A 25,860-nucleotide genomic window follows, 5' to 3' on the forward strand; every position below is an offset into this window, starting at 1 on the left:
GGATAACATTATGAGTTCAGTTTTGGACATGTTAAGCTTGAACTGTCTAAACCTATGTAACTTTACTAACCATTGTCACCCCAATAAACTTTAATTTAAAAAAGAAAAGATTGAACTGCCCATCAGATAGCTAAAAGGAGATATCAGGGAGGCAACTAGATTTCTGGGCTGAGAGTTAAGGGAGGATATCCTGGCTGGAGTTCCAATGTGGGAGTCATCAGCAAGCAGATAGAGCACATTTAAAGCCAATATACTGGATGAGATAACTGAGGGGGAGTGAGTGTGGACAGAAAAGAGAAGTGGCCTCAGGGACTGTGAGTCTTGAGACCGACCAACACTTAGAGGATGAGGAGATGAAAAGATACCAGTAGAAAAGACTTAAGAAGGAGCAGGCAGCAAAGTAGAAGAAAAACAAGGTGAGTTTGTTGGCTTGGAAGCCAAGTAAACAAAGTATCTCCAGTTGGAGAGAAGGTCAGGTGATTGGTCAAGTAGAAGACTGAGTTTGACCATTAGAATTAGCAAACTGGAGATCACTTAAGAGCAGTTTTGGTGGAGAGCTGGGGACAAAAGACATTTTCTAGAGAGCATGAGAGGAGAGTGAAGACAGTGAGTAATAATTTCAGTGATCTCACCAGCCCACAACACAAAGAGAAGAATGTGCTGCAGACCTAAAAAAGCATCTTGCAGATTTGGAATCTCTAAAGTGGGAAATTTCTGGGCTTTCGCCTTTGTCCTTTCACCTCTGGATGCTGTCATAACCTGCAGAGACCAAGAGACGACAGATAATTCAGAGATCAGAAATTAGTGGTTGTAACTGGCCTTAGAGAACTCTGCCTTATCTCTACTTATTGCCACGATTCTACCCTTTCCCTCTCTCCTTAAGCTCCCACCTCACACTTGTGCCCTTGAGTCGCTCTCAGAAGGAAAGCTTATCCGTTGGTTTACTTGAAAGCTCAGACAGTCAACTAACGGTAGTGTTTCTGCAACTTCCCTCACTACTGCTTCAGAATTTCTCTAGATCTCCACTCATTTTATTTTCTTACCTGCTCAAATGATAAAATGGTTTTTCTAAATTCTAAGGTTAACCTCTAAGGTTAAGTAATATCTTTGAAAATTCTATTTTCTATCTCCATCTCCCCACCCCACCACCATGTATGTGTATAAACATACACATACGCACACTTTTCATTGCTTTCTCTCCATTGGCTCATTTCTGTTGGCTTAGGAAGTCTCTGTCTCTAAAAACTGTCTCTCTAGAGCACAATTTAACAGTTTGAATCAAGTGCCATAAGTTAATCATGCAATTTATCCAATAATCATACCTGTGACACTTTATTCTGTTACATAACCTTAAATATAGAAAAGACCCTATGTATTAATTTGCTCACCACAAGGGTCTCTATAAGCATGGAAAATTAGAAGCAATTTAAATGTTCAAAAATAGGAGACCAGATAAGTAACATTTGTATGGCAGTTCAATAAAATATTATACAATAATTGAAATTACGGTTCTGAAGACTATATAATAAAATAGAAAGTGTTATACAATGGAATATTACTCAGCCATAAAAATAATGAAATCTTAACCATTTGAGACAACATAGATAGACCTAGAGGATATTATGCTAAGTGGAGTAAAACAGAGAAAGATAAATGCCATGTGATCTCACTTATATGTGGAATCTAAAGAACAAAATAAACAAAACAAAAACAGACCCATAGATACAAAGAAAAAACTAATGGTTGCCAGATGGGAGGAACGTTGCAGAGCTGGGTTAAAATGGTAAAGGGCTTAAGAAGTACAAATCAGTAGTTCTATTAGGGGATGTAATGTACAGCTTAGGGAATATAGTCAATAATATTGTAATAACTGTACAGTGCCAGGTGGGTACTAGACTAATTGGGGGGATTAGACTAGACTAATTGGGGGGATCACTTCATAAACTATATAAGTGTCAACTGTAATTGAAAAATACAAATAAATAAAATAGAAAATATTTGAAAATAGTTGTATTGTTCTTTGCATATATTATCAATTTTCATCCCCCCAACACTCCATAAGGTAGATATTATTATTCTAAACATAGGGGAAATGAAGCACAAGAGATTAAATAACTTGTTTGGGATCACACATAAATGGTGCAGGATTTTACTCTACTTTCCCTCAACATTAAAAGTAAGTCATGAAGCAGAATCTATAATGCATGCATTTATGCATGTGTATGAGGTGTGACAATTAAGTTTACAAACTTGTTGCAGTGATGTTGCTAACCTTTTTGGGTATCAGAGGGATTCTTCATTATGAATTTGTACCAACTGGACAAACAGGTAACCAAGTTTAGTATTTGGAAGTGCTGAAAAGCCTGTGTGAAAAAGACGAAAATGACCTGAACTTTTCAGCAACAATTTGTGTCTCTTGCATCATGACAATGCACCAGCTCACATGGCACTGTCTGTGAGGGAGTTTTTAGCCAGTAAACAAATAATTGTATTGGAACACCCTCCCTACCCACCTGATCTGGCCCCCAGTGACTTCTTTCTTTACCCAAAAATAAAGGAAATATTGAAGACATTTTGATGAGATTCAGGACATCAAGGGTAATACGACAACAGCTCTGATGGCCATTCCAGAAAAAGAGTTCCAAAATTGCTTTGAAGGGTGGACTAGGCGTGGGCGTTAGTGCATAGCTTCCCAAGGGGAGTACTTCGAAGGTGACTGTAGTGATATTCAGCAATGAAGTATGTAACACTTTTTCTAGGATGAGTTCGCAAACTTAGTTGTCAGACCTCCTCGTACGTGTATAAATATATATATAAATATTCATTCTTAGGAAAAAAGACTGAAAGGAAATATAGCTAAAGAAATGATTATATGATTGTGGTGGTAGTACTACAGGCAGTTGTTAGTCCATTCTCTGTTTTCCAAATATTCTCTTATTATATTAATTCTGTAATAAGTATTACATTTAATATATAAAAATACATAGTTTAGTAGCTTTCTTATTCATAAACACCCTCCATTTGATGTCATGTACACCCTCTGAAATTGTATGCAAGGTTCAAGGAAGGAGCGTAAGTCTTGCACTAAGTTGAATTTCAGTTCCAAGTTTATCACTTAATAGCTATGGCAAGTGGGCATGGTATTTGCCTCAGTTACTTCATCTGTGAAGTCAGTGATATTAATATCTCATTGTGGTTATTTTTTTTGTGAGATTTGAATGCAATGAAATGTGCTAAGAAACAGGAAAAACTGAAAACAGTGCATGTTTCAATTCCTTTCTGTTCTCTCTGCTCTGATGTCCAATCTCTTTCCTTCATTTTACCATCTAATACTTGGAGCAGTTTGTATTAGTTCCAATTCTTTCCACATTTGCTCATCAACCCCTGGTGTCCAGATTCTAACCCCGTTTCTCTGAAGAAACTGTTTTCTCCATGTCACTGGTCAGACCTGTGGTTGGAACTGGCCTTTGAAGACCCTTGTGCTATGACATCTACTTGACCTTTGTCCTCTTACCACAATGACTGTTTTCTTCTTTGCTGGATCTTTCACTGGCTAGTGTTCCACAAAGTATGCTTGAATGTAAATTTAGCGAGATTTCTGTCTCATCTGTCTTATTCATCAGTACTTTATCTGAGAGCTTCTCTACTTCCATGGTGCTTCTCTACAAATGACTTCCAAACCAACATTTAATTCATGCTCTGTGTAGTTCACCTTAGAAAGTACTTCACGCTCAACAAGTTAAGACCAAACTTACCATCGTTTTCTTTTGGATCTATTTTTTGCTCAAGACACCCATCTGATATCATCAGATCATCACCGTCTTAGTCATTTTCTTTATCCCCAATCCTTCTTCCAACTTTTCAATTATTTGTCAAATTTAGTTAACTCTACTCTAGCAGTGTTATACATGTTACCCTTTTCTCTTAGTATCGCCATTACTTAGCTGAGGCCCTTACTATAACTAGTCTGGAACATCGAAACAGGCACCCAACTTATCTCCATGCCTCCACTTTCTCCCCTCTCCCATCTCCAAGCCATCTTATCTGCTGCTGCAAAACAGTCATTTACCTAATGCAGAAATGTTTAACTCTTGTTTACAGTGTAGTACAACTTAGCAAGAATGCCTGTCAAAACTACATGACAATGATGCTCTGAGTGGTGTCAATATACTGTAAAAAAGCCCAACATTGTGAACTACAGATTTAAAAGTATTCATTCCTTCAATCATACAACAGTGAGCTATATGACAAACACTATTCCAGGCGTTAGGGGCACAGTGGTGATCAAACAGACACACTCTGTACCTTCCTGAAGTTGACATTCTCAAAGGATAAGGTAGATAAGAAATAAGTAAATATGTAGTCTCATGGCAGTACATGCTGTGGAGAGAAATGAAGCTGGGTAAATAAAATAGGAAGTGGTGGTGTATAGATTGAGGTCCTCAGGTGAGGCCTCACTGTGAACGGTACTTGTGCAGGGACCTGAAGGAGGTAAGGGAGTGAGCCCTCAGGATATCTAGGGAGAGGCAGCAACAGGCCTAGTCTTTTGAGGGTAAGCCAGAGGCTGCTGTGGTTGGAACAGGGTTGAGGGGAAAGCGTTGTAGGAGATGAGGTCAGAGACGTAGCAAGGGTCCTGATCACTTAAGGCTTTGTAGCCGTTTCTAGGTCTTTGGCATTTACGCTGAGTGAGATGAGGAACCATCACAGGATTAAAAGGAAGAAAGTCATTTTCTGAGATATCTTTTGAAAGGATCACTCTGGCAACTGGGGTGTTAAGAATACGCCCGGGGTGGTGAGGAATAGACAAGAACTAAAGCAAAATAATTGACATAATCTAAGCAAGAGATGATATCGACTTAGGCAGGATGTAGCAATGAAGGTGGTAAGAAGTCGTCGGATACTGTGGATCTATTTCAGAGTAGAACCAAGAGGATCATCGAATGGGTTGGATATGAGATGTGAAAAAAAGGCGGGGGTGCAGAGTGACTCCAGGACTTTTGGAGTAGCTAGAAGGATGGAGTGCCATTTAGTAAAATGGAGGAAACTGTTGGAGGGGTAAATGAGAGGGAACAAACAAAACGTTCCATTTGGATATATAGAGTTTGAGATATTCATTACTAAAGAAGTCAAGTAAACCGTTAGATACATGAATCTGGAGTTCAGGTAGAGATAAAATACGTTTGGAAATCTTTGCTACACAGTTGGTATTTAAAGTTGTGAGACAGGCTGAGCTGACACCCGGGGAATGAGCAGAATCGGAAGGACTGCACCCTAGGACATACCAACATTTAGAGGCTAGGCAGAAGAGAAGGTGCAAGCAAAAAAGATTAAAAAGGAGCAGCTAGCAATTTCCAGTACAGTATTGGGGGGCAATAGCCTTATTAGATTCGAGTCAAGAGAAAGTCAGAAGAGAGAAATTGAAATAGCGATTGAGTGATAATTTCACATACAATATCTGTCTAACCCACCTCTACCATGATAGCTATTTTTGTGTGAAAAGGGAAGAAAAAGCCCAGTTAGATGGATTTAAGAGACTATATAGGAGAAAATGATTTGGATACTGCAAATATGGAGAGTCTTTGGACAGGTTTTGATCTACAGGGAGGCAGTGGCTGGAGACAATCAAGATTAAGGGAAGTTTTTTAAAAGGCAGAGATATTCAGACTTTGTATAAGTTAAGTCAACAGAGAGGGCAAAATGATGATGCAAAAGAAAGGGATCCATTGAAGGATCAATGGTCTTGAGTAATTGGCAGGGGATGGAACCTACTGGACAAGTGGAGAGGTTTGGTCACAAATTATTTTGATTTGAAGACTTTCATCAGAAACTTAAACAGTTTTGCCCCACTACCTCCTTTGCATAACAACAAGTTGTGTCCCTGTGTTCTAACTACAACCTACCTTTCATTTAAGAAAAATGAGTACTCTTTTAATAATCTCACCATGTGTATACACACCTCTAGGATTCATTTCCTTTGCGTACTATTGAGTAAGGAAAGAATGGGCTGGCCTTGAATTTTTTGTTTTGTCAAATAATGTTTAACATTAGTATTCTGATAGAAACGAAAGTAATGTAAACAGTGTAACAAACTGGAGTTGGAGCAGTAACCAAAATATAAAAGTCATGATGGCAAGGACAGGTGTCTGTCTGGTTCACCATTCACCATTGTACTTCATGCTCATTATGTTTCGGCACTCACTAAAAATGTGTCGGGATGGAGGGGAAAGAGTAAACAAATATTTGCCATAGTGTTTAGGGTAACTTGTGTAACAAAAAGACCCAAAATATAATGTCCGGAACACAACAAAGGTTCTTTCTCCCATGACAATCTGAATCGGAGTTTAGAGCTGGGGAGAGGAGTAGAGGGCTTGCTCCACACAGTTTTTCAGGGACTCAGGCCAACTGTCTCTCTGTCATCTTCAGAAAGTAGCTTCCAGGGCACTCTGGCGGTTTTCATCTCCATCCTAGCTCACAGAAAGAGAGAATGAACATCGAAGAATGTACCTGCTGGGGCAGTTTATTGAACAGACCTGGAAGCCACACACATCGCTTCTCACATCCTGGTGGAGAGAAGTTGGTCACATGGCCATGTCTCATTGCAAGAGGAGCCAGTAAATGTGTTGCTGCGGGGCATGTTACTTCTTCATTACTGTGGAGGAAAAGGGGAATGGATTTGGGTGCACAGACAGCACGCTTTTCCATAGGCATCCTCTTACAGTACCAGTAGTTCTTTTTGGAATACAGATTAATTTTTATACAGTTTTAAGCAGTAAAACATAAAATACATATAAAAGGATACAAAAAGAAATTCAAGTCTGTCATTAATCATTTGTTAATGAGAATATATCAAACAGTCTCCTTCTCTTAGAGCTCAAGGTTAGAATAATGAACCTGTTTTGACTAGCAGCATTCCATGTAGCCTTCAGACTGAGTCGTTTGTATATTGAGTGAAGGCTTTTTTTTTTTTTTTTTTTTTTTGGTGTCCTCTATAAAGGCTTTGTCAGCATTTTATACTTTTAAAAGACAAATTTGTTTTTGCTCCAAGTGTTTTCAAGTGCTTCAGTGGTCAAACAGGTTTTTAACCTCGCTTTCAATGCCAAAACAGAGAGGGGGCCGGGGGAAGAAATGAAAATAAATTCCACAGTCTAAAGCTAATTTTTTCAAGGCTTTACTTTTTTCAGATTTGAGGTTACTTTTATAATTGAGCAAGGTGGTTCTTAAAATTCCATTCCTTCTGATACCAAAAATTGTCCAAATAAATTATATCATAGCAAATCTATGTGTTTTGAAAGTCACTGGTAGGACCTGAGAGGCAGAATTTTATGGATTATAAAATAAATGAGGCTTTATCTGTTTTTTTAATGCCATTCAAGAAGCAGTTTCTTTGCATTATACTTAAAATCATAATCTGTTCTATGCTCTTTCTTAAAATTACCTATTTAAAAGATTCTAACTTCAAAAGCGTAGTTAAAAGTTAACACAATAAAACATTTTTATAATAATTCTATTACTTCAACCTTTAAGAAATGAAAACATTAATTAACTACTCTTACTGCACCTAGAGAAGTGTTTTGGACTTAAAGCAGATCAAAACCTTCAAAAGACATTGAGCCAGTATTTTCTCATAAGGCAAGTGGTATTAACAAGTACAGAACATGTGAAACTCCAGTAGATTACCTCTCATGTAGTGAAGGCATTTGACATTAAAAAGCCCTTATTTTGACCTGTACATTCCATTTTCCCTTTTCCCCATCTCAGTGAAGTGGGAGAATTGCTGATCTATTTCTTTATCTTAATCTTCCCTTCCTAAATCTGAGGCAAAGGATGGAAGTTAGAATTTATAAAACATTTTTCACCATGGAAATACATACTTGAGTTACTGTACCCATAGATCTTTACTACCCTTGTCCGTTTCGTTCTGAAAAAATTAGGGTAGGTTGCCAGATGTAACACATTCTTCACATGTTCCTGTTTCCAAAAGGTATAGGGTCAACCCAACCACCTTAGCAAAGGAACACTGTGTACTTGCGTGCTGCTTTAGTGGGAGCAGACCATGAATATTCAACAGCCTCAAGTGTGCTGAGGACAACATGAAAATGGGAATTATTTTAAAGTTTTAGAGAGGAATGTTGAACAATATTGAAAGTCAGTCTTTGTCAGTTACATCTATAAAATCTCAGGTCCTTGAAGAGTTCTTAAACATATGGACCAAACATTTTTTTAAAAGTGGGTTGGGGAGGGCGTTGAAGAAGTTCCTATTTACTTGTTTTAACCATCAAGATCAGCTAAACTTTCTCACTAAATTTTACAACTGCGTTTTGTAAAGCCTTCTATTGTATAACTATCTTCTTTCAATAATTCTCAAAACTTATATCAGTTATACCTTTGTTCTTTCTGTTTAGGAAAAACATCTTCTAATTGAAATAGTTTCAAATGTATATAATGCTATTAAGGTTTATTTTCTATTCTCTCTTCCTGAATATTTCTTCACCTTAATCTGGACATCTTTATGTCTTTTGAAATAGTCACTTGCATATAATTATAAATGGACACTTTTAAAATGATCTGACGGTAAAGGGTTATGCTTTCCCTAAGAAATCATGTTTCAGAACTTTAGGAAAACTTAATACTATTGCACTAGATCTTGCACTAAAGATTTTGATAATCTACTGAAGATTACCAATGAGAACAAAGATTCTTTGTCATAGATGTATCCCTCTTTATCAGGAGGATCGCATTCAGGTAATAAGAGCAATTCTACTTTGGTTTAATGAGAGCCATTCTAAAGAGGCCTCTTTTAACTCAAACTTTAGAGCAATAAAAATGTGAATATAATTGTCATAATTTGTTTCTCAGATTCATTCTAAAATTATCTAACTGTAAATTATCTAAGCATGTAAGTCAGTGTTCAGTAATAACAGGCAAAAATACAGTCTTTCCAGTTCCTGAAGCATTGCCTTGACTGTAGACAAATAGTAGTAAAATATTTTCCCAGGGGATTTCATAGTTGTAGAAATAGTAATAATAACAACTCATACTCATTAAATGTACCAGGTATTATTCTAGTGCTTTACATGTATTATCTCGTTTAATCCTCATGACCATTTGCTGTTAAGTATTTTTACCATCTCCATTTTTCTGATAAGGAAATTGAAGGTCAAGTAGGTTAATACAGTAGGTAAATGATAAAGCTAAGGTTCAAACCCAAACATTCTGACTCCAGAGCCACCAATTTAACTATTATATTATGCTATCTCACTTTGTTTTTTTCTTTGATGGAGCCTAGGGTTTTAATCTTTAAGAAGTCTAGACAAGTTAGCCAAACCAACCTAAAGAGAAAATAATTCATCTATCTACCAAGACAAATATTTGCTTTCTACTCTAATTATATGTTTATTTTTTGGGAGAGTTTTATATATGTCAACTTCATGGGATTATTGTGAACCTTAATCAGATTTACCTTGTGTTTTTCATAATGGGAGGTTATAAATATGTAGATGAACACATGTTGCTACAATGTGTGTTCTTTATTTCAATGACACAGAATGGGCAGATTTTGCTTAATGCATGTGTGAATCTTTGAGTTCAATGAAATTCAGGTTCAAATCTCCAACGCAGCTGTTTTTGAGTCTCCTGAATGGAAATATGCTCATTAGCTCATTTGTAATCTTCCTTCATGGGTATCACTTACATATTTTGTGCTCAGTCATCTGAATTATATGTAGAAAGCATTGGCTGTATTCGCAGAGGCAGCCAAAAACCCTTACAAATATGCCTCCTGAGAAGCATTAAGCCCTCTTGGTCAATGTGAAAATACATGCTATTTAAAGTAAGTTTCCTATTTGTATTTTTTTCCATCTTAGAAAATATAAACATCAAATATTGGAAAAAGGAAGGTTCTTAACTCAGTTTCTTTATATGGGTATTTTACAGTTTAGGTATATATTACCCCAGATCATATTGGCAATATATACTGAAAAGTTGTTATATAAGCAGTGAATGTTATATCAGTTTCTGATTATATTCGAGATCAGATTCCTCAATTCTATTTCTAATGCCACCCTCATATTCTGGCAATGTGAGTTTTGCTGTATTTAGCTATAAAATATAGATAATACCTAACAAGGGCTCAATGACCATTTGTGTGATGCTGTCAGATATCTTTGTTAAAAGAATGATAAGCTTTAACATGATTTTATGCAAGCAGTGTATAATAAACTCATAATTTTGCTAGTTTTAACAAATACAGAAATACGAGGACTAGAATGAGTTATAACTGCATATTATCTGATGTTTAGTTTTAAAGAAGGGGGAGTCTGCTAGTGCATATTTCTTACCATTCGTACTGTACAACCAATGATTTGTTTTGTTACAGAATATGGAAAGTCTCAATTCCACACCATCGCATGAGAGCACTGGACCTGATGATGTTGAACTGATGTCTGATGAAAGGTAATTTTAGAATTTCCACTTCACATTGTTTATAAAAGTATGAATAGATCTGTTTTTCACTTGATGCAGTGTGCGTATAAGAACTAAAAAGAGTAGAATTAAAGGACTGTATGTTTACCAACATTATTTTATAGCAAGGAAAGTACTTAGAATAGAAGATCTACCATGGTGCTCTGAAAGGCTAATAACCATACTCGTGTTTGTGTTTCTACTTTTGTTTTACTTGGATTAATTTTGGAGGGGTTGTTTTTAAATTATTTAAGAATTTGATTTAGAGCAACTCAACCTACTTTTAAAATAAATTACATCATAATTTCAATGGATGGAAAGCATTCTTATAAACAGCTTGACATTTTATGATGTTTTGTTATTGTTGCTGTTTTTTATAGCAAAGAAAACGAAAGAGACAGTGGACGTACCCATCATTTTGAGGTGAGTAGCTAACAAGTAAGATTGTGGCTGTGACAGGATTGTTCACGTATTCATTCCTGAGAGTACATGTGAAGTAGCAGTAGCCTGTCAATAAGGGATAATGAGATTAAGTGACAGCACCGTGTTTGGTTAGAAAGGCAAATAATGAGACATGAAATTACTTGAGAAATCATAAGAACTCCATTCTTTTGCTTTTAAAATTCTGCTTGCAAAGATAAAAGTTCAATAGCATGGAGATTTCTCTTTAGGTTTTCATAAAGTAAAACAAAACAAAAAGCCACTGGTTTGATGTTCCATGATTTTATGCATTTTTAAAGTGACTGAAATAGCCATTGAGTTTTAGTGGATTTCTCACAGGGATTATCTCATTAACCTTCAAATTAACATAAAATCAGTTCGAGTTATTAAATCTAATCCATTTTCTGAGTTTTGTATCTCGTTTTAAGTAAACAACAAAGAAAAATTATGTAACTCCCTTACGTTGTCTGTATCTGCAAGTTTCGGTTACTTTTCTGGCTTTCCTGTTGTCCTTTGAGGGCATTGCCATGTGGACCCAAGTATTTGGTTTTCTTGCTCCCAACTGTGGCTTCTGTTCATTGTGCTCAAGCTCATTTTTGTTCATGTATGTGTATGTGATCTACTGCCACATGCTTTCCGCTCCACCTTCATACTTACCATCGATTTTCTTTACAGCAAGAATTAAAGCTTTTCTCAACCTGTCCTTGGATTCTGACTCTTGATGTATTAATTATCCATAGAATTCTCCCTCTAGCTCAGTGATTCCTAATCTTTGTTGGGCACTGAGCTAATTCACTGGTGGATTTATTCAACAACATACATTGAGTCCTACTATGTATAGGCACTGTGCCAAGAGCTGGGATTTAATAACAGCTGCAGCCCCTGCCTCCATAGAGTTTTACAATCTAGCAGATTAATCATCTGAAAGCTGTGACTCCCCTTCTTACAATAATGCATGTTCGTGTAAAATCTGGCATAAAATTGCTGGACATGAATGACATCCCCCGCCAATGCTGTAGACTCCTCCTATTTTTTCTCTTCTGTTCTTTTCGTATATGCCTCTTCATTAACACGCCAGGTAATAGGAGGGGAATGCCACCTCTTTCTGACATCATAGTTTCTCAGCCACTTCTTCATCTTAGTCCCAACTCATTTAAGCTTCCTTCCTTGGGACCCAGGCAACAAGATGACACTCTTTTCTCATCCCTAGGTACATTTTTTTTAGAGCACAGTTTCCCCCATGATAGTGTTGTTTTATTTTTCTTCTGGTTTCATCCCTTCTCTGTTCTCTTCTCTGTTCACAGCAAGCACCTACTCCTCATGCCATTCAACACTATTTTAAAGAGAATTGCTTTGCCAGCCTCCTGGAGAGGTCTTCTGGGTTCTTCCCTTTTATGCCTATTATCCTTTAAGAGATAAAAGGGGACAGAGCCACCTTTGTGGATGAACTTCATAACACTAACTCATAAATTCCAACCGGCACCCAAACTAAATCCGTGCTGAATTCACTTTGCCCTGGTGTGTTTGTGGATAACTGCCGTGGCAGTAGCTGAATCACGGGAAAAGAATCTCAAATCCTTCTTTCATGTGCCAGGACCTGTTCTTACATGTGTCACCCCTGGGCAGTTATCAGTCAGCACCTAGCCTACTGTTGGCGCTCCTTAAGCATTCACTATTAATAATCATTGTCATCATACTTGCAGCTAGGAGATCAAGTTAGGTGGTGAGTTAAAATCTAAACTAAGCTTTGCATGTCACCTTTCTTTCACAACGGCACCAAAGGAAGAAAAAAAGACATCACTCCACAAGTTGTGGGATCATGTTTCTACTCATGAAGGCATGTGCATCTTTCACTGGAGGAAATATTATTAATGAAGGGCTGTGAAAAGATCCAACTTCCATTTTGAAAGCTCTTTCCCTCGTTTCTAGCATGTTGTAATTTTTTACTTTTTAATATATCTAGCACTTTCTAGGACTTATTGTACAACCGAAATAGGTCATCCGGTCTTCTGGTAATACCACAAATAATTCCTAAATTTCAGAGAGGAAAATTAAGTCTAGACTTTGGTTACCTCTCCTCAAATTCTGTTTAGCTGGTATTTTATTTCAAGTCTCCTACAGCATGAGATTGAGATGCCAAAATTTACATGCCCACAATGAATGGACATGATACTTTTTCCAATTTCATTTTTCCATTAAGACAGATTTTATCCTCATTAATATTACGGTCTATTAAAATTTTCCTTGTAAGCTCTTTAGATTCATGCAGGATACAGCAAATGACAGCTGCTACGGAAAGGTGTAGTGTCTTTCGTGTTTTGACTAGTATTTCCATTAGAATGAGAAACATTAACCTTCAGCCTCAGAAATGCTTTTTAAAGGGATAGATCAGCAGAGAGAGGCTTGTCAGTCTGCTTCTCAAAGGCAAATAAATACAAGCACAACTGTGACTTTATTTTTTAAATAATGATTTTGCAACGTTAAATATGTTTTTATTTGAATGAGTGTGTTGAAAAGTGAAAATAGGCTTATCCCTTTGTTGCATGTCTTTTTATTTCTTTTAATTATGCGACTAATTTTATCCAAAAAGAGAATTTCTTGAGTGGTTTGTATTAAAATCTAGTTAGTGACATATTGATAATGAAAAAAAAAAATGTAGAGTCACTTCAAAAATGCCAAATCTTAAAGTATGATTTCTTTGAGTAGGATTGGAAAGGCCGACCTTTTAATGAAGTAACCTGTTTGGGCTGTATGAAATGATATAAAGAAGGACCTAGCTCACTGTAGAATCCAGAATATTTACTCTTTTGTTTATTTTTAAACTAAATTAATAACTGAAAGTATCCAGAAGAGAGATCATCCTTAAAACTAGCAATTTCTGGATTCTAAAAAGTATCAGTAAAAATACAGAGTTCAGTTTACAGTGGAGGTTATGCCTTACACATCAATTTGATTCCTTCTGATAAGGTATTTTCCCGTTCTAGAAATATTTTATACTTTCATGTAAAAGCCAGAAAATTCAAACTATAACTTTATACTTAATCTCTGTCAGAAAACAAAACATGTAAGAATAATACATAGAAAGGTATTATATTATCTGGAAGAAGTCATTTTATATCATTAGTCTAAGGTAAATGAAGTGTTAAATTCTTTCAAGATATTTTTGCATTCTTTATGCCTTCTAAGCCTACTGCTTAGGAAAGCTTAGAAGCATACCTTTGATAACAAATAAGTTCATAATAAACAAAAGACTATTTCCCTTTTTCTTATCCTGCTTAAAAAAAAAAAAAAGAAAGAAAGAAAGAAAACAGAGGAGGGAGAAAAAGAAAGGAGAGAAGACAAGGCTTTCCAGTCAAAACTGAGAATTAAAATTGATCACAAGATCTTAAGTGCAGAGTTTTATTTGTCCTGATAAAGTTTGAGATTCATTCTGAAGCAGCTCCATCAACAAATATTTATGAAATGGATGACTTTGTTATTTCAGCTTCACTGTATTTCATGGGAGCTTTAGGATTTTGTTATTGATTATAATGTTAAAACCAGAAAAATTAAAAAGCTCTATTTTGTTCAGATTCATTTCCAGTTCAATCCAGTTTTGAAAGGCTGCTGAAGCTTTGCTGTTCACATTGATTTGGGAAATTTGTTATGTCCATTTTCCTCTATTGTCAGGCCAAATAGTAAATATTTATGGTTCCATGTGGTCCTTCCATGAACAGTGTGTGGTTCCTTCCTGTGCAAACTGCATTGTCCAGTACACTCTATGATCTCGTTATTCCTGGCTCTGGTAAGCTATTAGATAGGCTACTTATCCATGTCCTGTACAGGGAGGGAGAAGGAATAAAACAAAATTTGTCAACTATTTGAAGCCAGAGAAGGATCAGGATCAGTAAAGTCTGGGGATAGAAAAAGCCAGACCCAGCAAGACAGGGACAAGTCTTAACAAAGATCAGTGGATAGACTAGTAGTTAATGGTTTCTTAACCTGAACGAAGAGGGCACCTGAGGCCCCAGGCAAGGTGAGCTCGGTGTTTGCTCAATAGCATCCTATGTAGGTATTTCTTTTAGAACATGCATGACACTTAGCACTTATGTCTCCCTTCCACACTGAATTCTATTACTTGTGTTTTTTTAATTGAGGTATAATTGACATATAACTTTATATAAGCTTCAGGTGTACAGCATGATTCAATAATTTGTATATATTATAAAATAATCACCACAGTGAGTCTAGTTAACATCCGTCACCACAGTTACAATTTTTTCTTCTTCTAACCATTATCTTGTTAGTTCCCGTCATCCCAGTGCCTAGCACATAGTGTGTGTTCAACAAGCATTTGCCAAATGAATGAAGGGGAAAGGAGATAGGGTATAAATGCAAATAACATTTCTTTCCCTGTTATTATGGACTAGTTGCTTTTATATATGATTTTCTATTAATCCTCATCACAAACTTTATGAAGTCTTGTTCTTGTATTAGAGCAAAGAAGCTGAACTACAGAGATCTTACCCACTGAAGATCTCACAGCTAGTAAGCTAATATTTAAACTCATGTCTCTGACTCTAAAACCCATTCCCTATCTGCCATACCACATGTGTCTCCTAAGAGCCACTTAGTTTATTTCAGTACGTGAATTTTAGTGTGTTTTCATTTGGAACAACACTTTTGACAAGAGTTTGCTATGTGACATCTTGGTTGAAAATGGTGAAATTAATTTGTATATTCTCTGATTTAACTGAAGATATAAGATGTATAAACAACAACAGTTGAAACCAAAACTATTTTGGTATTTGAGAATGTCCTTGACATTTTAACATTAACAATGTAGTAGTAGAAACAAGCAAGCAGACAAGTGCGATACTATATGATAAGCCCTCGTAGAGAGTACGGAACCCAGACTAGGCTAGCTAATATTTGAAGGAAGAGTAGTTTTTTGCTAGTATATTGCTACCGAGCCTGAACAGCTTCCCCGTGCACATAAATCTTGGGCCCACACCAGCAGCCCACTCTCGGACCTCAGGCAAGGCAATCTGCCCGGTTCAGAGACCAGCAAGCCAGAAATGGGGAATCAGGCCCCTGGGAGCAGCAGGCATGTGAAAAGCAACCTCCAGGATTGGTAAGAGCAGAACAGGGCCACGCATGGGGGTGTGCTGGTGACTGAGTGCCGTGCCAAGTGGGGCCATGGCTGTGCGAGCTGGTGTGGGTTTATGTAGGAGGGACTTCTGTCCATTGCTGTTTGGGAAATCAGCCAGGAAGTCCAGAAGTGCCGGTAAATTAACATAGGTCTCTAGTGTGCATGATACCCCATTATATGTGGTACAGCACACATACTAAACACCCATATACACTGGCCCTGACACCAGATACACTGACCTCTTTGCTAGTCCTCAAACATACACAAAATGATCATGCCTCAGGGCCTTTACACTTGCTTTCCTTCTTCCTGGGATGCTGTTTCCACAAAATGCTCACTCATTTCCCTCAAGTCTCTGCTCATTGGTCATCTTACAGAAAAGACACGCCTGACCACCCAGTATAAAATAGCAGATATTGGCCCATATTTTCATCATCCCCCTTACCCTGCTTTATTTTTCTCCATAGTCCATATCACTCCCTGACATTTTTGTCTTTATTAACTGTCCCCTTCTGTAAGATTCATTAGGACAGAGACCTTATTGTGTCCACTGAAGTTTTGTTCCTGTCTAACACATAGTAGGTACTCAAAATTTATTTCTTGAATGAATGAGTAGATAAATTTTGTCTTTGTAGCTCTAGCACCTGACATGTACTGGACAACCCTATTATACATATATAATATGTGACATATATTATAATTGAATAAACTTGTAAAATTTTGACCTGATTCTCTTTGTTAGAGTGATAGAATCTTACAAGGGTTATCTACCCAGGGTGGTAATCTCTCCTTTTCCCGCATGCCTGACTCCTAGACTTCATTTGAACACTGAAAGGGCAGCTCACTGATTCACAAGGTCGTGCATTGTTGTATTACACCAAAATGGACTGTCCTCAGAACTCCATTGAAGGTTCTTGAACTTGTTCCAGTGAATGTCAGATCTCTCAGTGCAGGACGCTTGAGTGTCTCACACAGAGCCCAGCACAAAGTGGATGCCTCAAACCATGTTCTTAAAGGAATGAACAAAATTCATACATTTTGGAGAAAGAAAATTGAAAATTTTTCTAATGTTAATTTTCTTACTTTGAAATTGGTGCCAATTGAGATGTAGCAATCATTAAAAGTAATGCATTTTTACATTAGTTTGTATGTGTATGGAATTTCAGGATTTTCCATGTGTGGTGTCAGGAACTGCAGGACTCTTGAGTAGCCTGAGGGGACGCAAGGAACTGCAGGGAGCAGAGTCAGTGACTGTTGGGGGAGAACCCGGCTGCCTGCACAACCCAGCTCTTAGGCCTCTAGGTCTCTCCGCCAGCATCCATTCCCATTTGCAGGCCCAGCCTGGAAACACATATTTCACCATTTCTACTCTGTATTTAAAAATCCTTCAATGGCTTTCTTATTTCTACGACAGGATAAAATCCAAACTTAGCCCAGCATGTGAGGCCTTTCGTAGTCCATCTTCTGCTTACTGGATACCTTTATCATCTGCCATCCCCCCTTCACTATCCCGAGGGCTCACCACCAGGAACCTCCTCTCTGGCTGTGACCCAGCAAACCCTGATGTCATGACTGCCTTTGCACTTGCCCTTCCTCCCAACCGCTCTACCCAAATTGCTGTTGCCACTCCGCACGAGTGGGTCTTTGCTCTAATATTTTTTTATAATGGATCTAAAATTTTGCTGCACCCTTGTGACATGTTTTACCTCAAATTGCCATTGTATATGCCTGTCTCCAACTCTTCTCTCTAGCACTTTGAGATAGGGCAGTGTTTTACCCATCTTCATAGGGTGCCCAATAATAATAAAATGATAGCTTCCTTTCGTGTGTCTCCTATGCCCCAGGCACCATGCTAAATGCTTTTCATACCTTCTCTCAGGTCTTCAGAGGAACCTTCCGATATTGGTATTATTAATGCCATTTTAAAGATTAGGAAAGCGAGGCTCAGAGAAGTGACATAGCCCAGTCAGAGCACCAAACTAGTAAATGTCAGGCATGCTTCAAAGCCAGGTCTGCCTGTGAGCAAAATCCATGGCTTTTCCACTGCAGGACAGCGCCCATGGCTTGATACACGCGTGTGTTCCTCATGAAGAAAATGCCAAACACAAACATAGAATCATATTTCTTATATGCTTACCATTTTTTGTCTCTTAAGTATAACAAGTGTTAGAAACACTTCGCGTATATAACACACACGCGATAGGTGACAGATTGACCCTGTAACTTAAAAAGCTGAGCACCAGATTTAGTCATTCGACCCTAAGTCACTTAGGATTCAGCTCAAGGAACAAAGAATTTTGCGAGTATAAATGCATAATCTGTTTTCCCCTCAGTAGACAAACAGCATTTTTAAAGTGTCTTAAAACCCCAGATTTACTTGGCATTGCTCTCTGACTTTAGTAGCTCGTCACAAACTGATTGATGAAATTTCATTTTATCCCAAATGTGAAGAAAATGACAGTCCTCATGCACCATTTCATGGAACTCGAATAGTAAAAGCGCTGCCTGTTTCCCTGGGGATAACAAAGTGGATTGAATAACTATTAAAAGTAGCTGGAAGTCTTAGTAGTGCTTTATTTTAAGCATAAGAACATTTCTCACTATGGAATCACTTATGATTTCCAGATGTTTCTGTTTTTTTCATTTACTGATGGTATAGTTGCTAAAATAAATTTCCAGTTATTCTCAAAGAAAATCTTTGAGGTAAGTGCTACTTGAAAAATACATTTGTGAGGAAATACTTTTGTTTGTAATTTTATGAGCGAGGGGAGAGTGACAGTGGTTGGGTTTCCAAGATTCCAAAAGATTAAGGTAAAAAAAGAATTAATTTCAATGAAATTTTTTAGAACATAAAGTCACTTAGCTAAAATAGCAGCCTTTGGCAGAGGGTTTTCCCATCCCCCAGATAGCCTAGCCTGACGTAGGTGCCACAAATAAGCAAAACCAAGTGTAGCCAAGTAGTTAATACTCAAGTAGATGAATAGTAGGAAAATAAGCGACAGTTGCATATTTGTAAGATACAAATTATGCATCGCTGACTTGCCAGCTCTTGGCTTTTTACTTAAAAAAAAAAAAAAAAAGTGTTCCCTGTGTAATTCTGGCTCATTTCCAGAGTCCGTATTCCTTACTGCTAGCTGAGATAAGACGCCAAACCTCTGAGCTGTTTGAATTTGCGCAACAATGCTTTAATACCCAGAGCTCCTCCATAAATAGTCTGTTCTCCCCACAGTCAGGGAGAAAACAACCACAGGAAATCTGGGAATGTGCAGCCAGCTCCGCGCTTAATTGATCTAAGCCTGCAGGGCCAGCGGGAGTGCACGCGTGTACACAGCCTCTGCTCCTGGCCTGGCAGGACTGTTTACCCAAGGGGCAGAAAAGTCTGCATGCAGAAGACACCGTGTTGCTTCTACAGCCTTAGCAACAGCAGTAGCTGATTAGTTGTTATTTACAGTCTGGAGAGCCATACTCCTTTAAGGAAACACAAACTCTTTTCCCTCATTTCTGGCCCCAGTCAGTAATCATCAAGACTGTCAGCTGCCTGCAGTTGTCAGGAAGAGCAACCCTCGGAAATCATCTTGTCTTTCTCACAGAAGAAAAGTTAAAGGCGTGCAGATGGACGGTTGCTTTGTGCATGCAAGTGGCCAGCTAGTATCCAGGGGGCATCAGGCTATGATTTTGATTTCTGTGCCGGGTGCGTCAGCAGCTGTGGTTTGGGAGGTTTCATCCAGAAGGAGTGGAATTGCTGCAGACATTTTGGGGTTTTGGTGAGCAGTAGCTATTTGGGGACACTGTGCTGTTATTGCAGAGCCCCACAATGAAGATCCAGGAGCACCCCGGCATATCTGACACTAAACTGCAAAGGACTCCGGATGCCGACGCCCAGCAGGAGAGCTTTGTCTCTGAGGTGCCCCAGCTGGACCTGACCGCGTTGTGTGATGAGAAGAGCTGGACAGGTAGGGTCATCTGATACTTGGATGATTTAATAATGCAAAAGCATATATAAAGTAGCATAGATGAGAGGCATGTAACTGTGCAGTTGTATGGGTGAGAGTGAGAGCTATGTGTGCAGAAGTAACTGCATTTCTAAATGACTGAAAACGCTTTCCCTGGCATAGGAATGTGTCACATTAAGTGCTGCCAAGAGTAATTGCAGTCTAAGGAAGAAAATGTGCTTGCCCTTTATCAGAGTGTCACCTTGCAGTCCGTTTTTTTCTTTTTAACTCCCCAGGAGTGCTTATATGTGTGTGTTGTCCCTCTAGTAGTAACAAGCAGCATCATAAGGAACTGGCATGCATTTAGGATTTCATCTCAGTATAATCAGTTGCCACCCCCCACTACATGCCATTTTTCAGGGTTATTTTGGTTTGCTTTGCTTCCACATTTGTTTTAGTGGGCAGACTTTTTAAAATCCAGGTTAGTAAAAATAAGGGATTTGCTTATCAAAGAGAACACTGAATTAAAAGTGCTTTTATTGAAAGCCTGTAATACAGTGTTTTGGGTTGGTTTTTCTAGGTACTTGACAAAGACGTTAGAAATGTTCTTGTGAGAAAGAAGAGGGTATCCTCTTCAAAGCTGTATTTCAGGAAGGATATTGTAGCAGCCTCATTATTCTTTCACTCTATCCAAGCACATATCAATGTGTGTCCAAAATGAATGCCCATGTGCCTCTATGGAGCGTGCATGTTTGAAGGCTCCGAAGGAGAAATCATGCTCCTGAGTTCAGAGCAGCAGCATGACTTAACACAATGACTTAGCAGAGAATCACAACTATGAAAAAGCAGTTTTTTGTAAAGCGCCTGGATTTCCTCTTCTCCCCCACCAACCCCCCCCTTTTTTTAAACAAAAATGACTATGGTAATGATCTTAGATGAAGGACCAAAAGATGATCTAAAAAGACCTCAAGGTGAAAAATAGCAACTCCATTATGATCCTGGCACCCCAGGCTTACTGAAGTGAAAACCGCTTTTATCCTGGTTCTCCCTCTTTTCAATCTAAAACTCGTGTTCTACTTCTTTTCATAATTAGGCAGTAGGTCTGAGATTTTGTCAGATTTTCCCAGCTAATGATATATTCACTGGGGAAAAAAAATGCAGGGTGTTTTGTTTTTAATGTAAGTGATATACATCCCTAGTAGTGTTTTGTTTTTCTTCTTTTGTGGAGTTTGAAATAATCAGGTAGGGTTTTAATTCATACATTAGAAACAACACTTCCCCCCCCAAAAAAAAAAATAGTACTGTAGTAGCCACTATCACCTAAATAAAAGAAAAAAGCAGTAGTCAAAACAAATGCTGTATTTGAGTTTTAATAATACGGTCTCTTCACAATATTAGCATAAACCACTAGATAAAAACTAGGATTTGGGGGTAGAATTCAAATTAGCTTTCATTATCTTGATGATTTATTCAGTAAAGGGGCAGGTAGATTTTTCTTCCTCCTAAAATTGACTCAGTTTGATCATTTTTATTTTGTTTAATCATAAATTTATAATGTCTCCCAGCACACTTAAGAGGCAAATATAAAGCTGAAAATTTTCTCCAGAATGGTTGAAAGGTAACTTATAGTTTCATTAAAGCTATTTCATTGCTTAATATAAAGAACTTTTCTTTTAGTTAAATAATAACAGTATGAAGGAACCAACATTTTATTTTGTATTGGGAAACTAAATGGCATAAAAAAAGCTCATTGGGAAAAGTACATTTCAATAGGCTTGGGAATGTAAATTGTGTTATCCATGTAATTTATGAAATGACTTGCTTTAACTTTTTTTGCCAGTTACTGCATTTGTCATTGAACTTGCATATCTTAAAAATCTACACAGATTCATTTCAAGGCCATTTTGATCATTTGGTTACTGCTTTCAGTGACCGTTTTTTATCATATGTTTATTTTAAATTTCCAAGTTACATTACAGCAGTAATATAGCTATAGTCAATATATACTTAGTAATATAAGTAGAGTCAAAATAAAGGAATTTTTGCATAAAGCGTAGTTAAGATGAGAGCAATAAGTCCAATCACTAAAATATCACCTTTTTTTTTATAGCTTCAATAAAAAACAGACAAAATGGTGGCTTTCCAGTAAGGAATAAACCTTACACTAATTTACACTGTGAATGTGAAACCAATGCAATAAAATATGTAAATACAAGTGATTGTTACCAGAACCACATGAGCCAGTATCCATTTCTAAGTGTCCACTACCAGTCTTCAAGCCACCATGGAGTGCAAACCCCTCTTTTGGGTTTGCTTATTTGTTTCCTGTCCCCGCACCAGAGTTCATACTCTCATTCATGTAGAATCATAGAATGTCAGGGGAGACAGTACTTAATGAGCAGCCTACAATGTATTCCCCCATGTGGAAATGATGTTTTCTGGTTTCTGGGACATACTGCATAAGGAATAGAAAAAGTGAAATGAAATAAGTAGATTCCATAGGCTACAGAGAGTGGGAACCTCTCAAAGTGAATATAGGATCAGAGTCTAATCATGCTGGTTGGCAGATAAATAACACATGCTTTATCCTTTTTTCCCCTTATACATGTAGCTATGTATTGGGGCACATTATTTGATCTATCCACATTATTGTTGTTGTTTTTACCCTCCTAAATACACAAATCAAATGTACTGTTCTTTGTTATTTAGAGCCCCTCAGAGTTGCATAATTACAACATTCTTAATCTGCCATTTCATGTGGATTTGGGGTTACCATTTGTGGAAATACTGAAATATAAATACTCAGCTACACTCTTATATATTTATCCTGGTGAAATTAGTTTAAAAGAACATTTCTAAAAAGGCATGAAATATTCCGTGTATGTTATTCATCACTTACTGCTTATCCAAAATAACTTTGGAAAGGAAATTCTCTAAAGGAATGATAGAGAAGTAGCAAGGGATCTTAAAGACCTTACAACTGAACCCTCTCATTGTACAGAAAAGAAAGCTGAGACCAAAAGAGGCAAAACTTTTATCTTTTCAAGATAAAAAGTCTCCTGACTTTCACCCAGATGCCTCTTTCTAAGCCATGCCAATTAGGTATCCTAGCAGGCAGTACCATAAAGTTAAGAGCCAGACACATCCTGGGTTCAAAGCCTGGCTCGACTACTTAACCAGCGTCGTGGACAAGTTAGTAAACATGTCTCATATTTACTAAAGATGGCCTCTGCCTCCCCATCTTTAAATAGGTGTGATAGTCAATAAGAATGAATAATAGATACAGTAATATCTCCTTAGTAAGTTGGTTGCAAGGGTTACACAAGGTAATACAGGCAAAGTGCCCACCACAGTGTGGGCATAGAAGGCACCATGTGAACATTAGTTGATGCTCCACCATCTTCCTTAAATGCTCCCAAGTCTAGTTTTAGGCAAAAACCAACCTAAATTCACCTTCTTTGAAATCAGAGCCCAATTCTCCGTAATGACCATGGATGGATCTGAACACCACAGCGGAGTCAGCAATCAGTAGGTCCTCCACAGATTGACCAAAGGACTAATCATGCCACACCAACCTCTTCTCTTGCTTGCTTGCTTTCAGACTCTGGATTAGGGAAATGGTGCATTTGAAAAGGCCTCCCCTGGACCTTTACCTGGGACTTGTGACAGCCCTCTCAGAAATGGGGAAGGGATAGAAGACAGTCAGGGAGGATAGTGAATTAATAACCGATGAAGCAACTGCACTTACATGTGCAAATCCATGGATCGAAGTTAGTAAAGCCCTAACTTGTTCCACACATTTATTAATGCCTTAAATGCAGCTTTTGATGGTCTACTTATTACATTGACAAATAGGGGCAATGCAGATACATGAAATATAAGAATTACAATGGAATTAATAAAGCTGCCTACTAAGGTTCCTTCTAACTCTGATAGTTTGCAAGACTGTTTGAACAATTTCATAGGACTACCATTGTTCTAAGGTTAAAATTTGGAACACCAAGGGAAACTTTATGAAAGGATTCCCCCAGTAAAGACCCTCCCCAGTGGGGCTGACATCACTGTATGTCTGGGATGTGCACCACCACCTAGCACCTGAAAGCCAGTATGACATCGTGCCAAGTAGAAATAACTCTAAATAAAATATAGTTGGAAATGACATGTGGAAAACATCAGTTCCCTTAATTCTGTGTGGATTTCTTAGAAATAAATCATCTCAGTAGCCAATTTTCTGTAGCATAATCAATGGATCTAGCCAGCTAAGCAGAGAGTATGTTATGTCCCAGTGACATTAGTCAGGGCTCTGTTCCCTCCTCCTGCAGTGAATTTCCTTTATTTCCATGTGTGCTGTAGTGTCTGGATTGGAATTCCCCCAGGACCTATTCTTTTTTATTACTTAGGTAGCAAGCATACAGCTTTTATCTCTCTTATTTCTGACCTGCTGTGATGTCAGCTGACCTGGGTGGATTAATGTTTAATAGAGAGACATGCCATACTTACGTCCAGAGTTCCTTGTGACAAGACACATGGCTAAAGTCAAAATCACTGTATCCTGGGAATTCTGGTCTAGTTATGAAAACACATTTATTTTATGTGGACCTTTAAGATGAAAATCCAATTTGAAGCCTCAAACCTTTTCTATTTTTCCCTTGAATAATTTTCTTGCAGTATCCTTGTCTATCTTATTGCTCTAAAATTACTGGTTAAAATAATAAAATATTTCCCAAACCAGCAATTGGGAATTGTTAGTGAGTGCATCCTCAGAACTGACTCTGTGCAGGTAATACAGTTTGACATCATAGCAGGTAATGCGATTTGACATCGTATCATGTACACACTGTTCTTTTTGCTTCCTTCTCATTTTTCTGTCGAGTGCCAACTATCAAAACATGAGGTAGCCTTGAATTTTTAGATCATTTCAAACTAAAAGAGAAGAAACAGTAGGTTTTATTGGTTCTTCAGTTATATTGATCTATGTATTACATGTAATTTTATAACTCTTGAATAGGAGCCTTAAATTATATAAGACTATAGAATAAAAGTAAAGAGAGAAAAAGGAGAGAGAAATCATCTAAACATTTCATGTTGCATAGGTGAGAAACCACTTCTGTGCTACATGCAGACTAATGATCAAACATACCTTTCTTCCTATTTTGTTAAATTCATAATGGTTTTACATTTCTTACTTTAAAATAAGTGAATTCATCCACTCCAACTATATGCTTTGAGAGAAAATGTCACCATAAGCTAGACTTTCTTCAGCTATGTATTTCATATATACCACTGGTGACATTAGAAAAACAACATTGGGTCTTCTTGTCAGTGAAGTGATTGGTCAAGAATGGAGCCACCTAATACAGCCATGCTAACAAAAAGGAACTCTGATGGGTGGCCTCGTGTGAGCCCCAAAGCTTCAGACAAGCATGATTCTGTTCCATGATTAGTATTTTATATTGAATTCAAAATCACAGTGTATCTTTTACTGGAGCCATGTTTGGTTAACGGTCACAGACATTTGTTTTGCAAACAGAGACCACGTAGTTGAAATCTTAAATCAAAGATTAATTGTGACATTTTTTAAAGAGATCTTCTGTTAGATTTTGACAGATTAAAGGGCTTCAGGATCTAAGGTAACACCTCTTCCAACTAAGTCTTGATGAGTAGAAATGTCAAACTAGCTAGCAGACCCATATGCCAATATCAACATCAGACTTTGTTTTGTCGGTGCTCTGTGTCCTGCTGAACCACCTTGCCCTGCACCCTGGTTGTTTTGCTCCTTTGCCTCTCAGTGGTGAGGTAATTGCCTGCTGCATTATTGTTCAAGCCATCTTACCCTTTCCCTGTCCTGGTTCCATTCATTTTCGTCCTTGCAGAAAATGACTGCTGTTTCATGAA

At 37.7% G+C, this 25,860-nt stretch overlaps 1 protein-coding gene across 8 annotated transcripts in view; it reads left to right on the forward strand.

Annotated features, from left to right (window-relative positions):
• Positions 1 to 25,860, forward strand: part of FAM13A (family with sequence similarity 13 member A) — a 284,430-nt gene that overhangs the window by 232,374 nt on the left and 26,196 nt on the right. For all 8 annotated transcript variants that reach the window (XM_019741111.2, XM_074323597.1, XM_019741109.2 and 5 more), the window contains 3 exons: positions 10,376 to 10,452; positions 10,842 to 10,884; positions 19,839 to 19,986. In XM_019741111.2, coding sequence (XP_019596670.2) covers positions 10,376 to 10,452; positions 10,842 to 10,884; positions 19,839 to 19,986 — 268 coding nt within the window. The remainder of the gene's footprint in view (positions 1 to 10,375; positions 10,453 to 10,841; positions 10,885 to 19,838; positions 19,987 to 25,860) is intronic.

Source organism: Rhinolophus sinicus, linkage group LG02 (assembly GCF_036562045.2).
Source record: "Rhinolophus sinicus isolate RSC01 linkage group LG02, ASM3656204v1, whole genome shotgun sequence".
Classification (NCBI taxonomy): domain Eukaryota; kingdom Metazoa; phylum Chordata; class Mammalia; order Chiroptera; family Rhinolophidae; genus Rhinolophus; species Rhinolophus sinicus.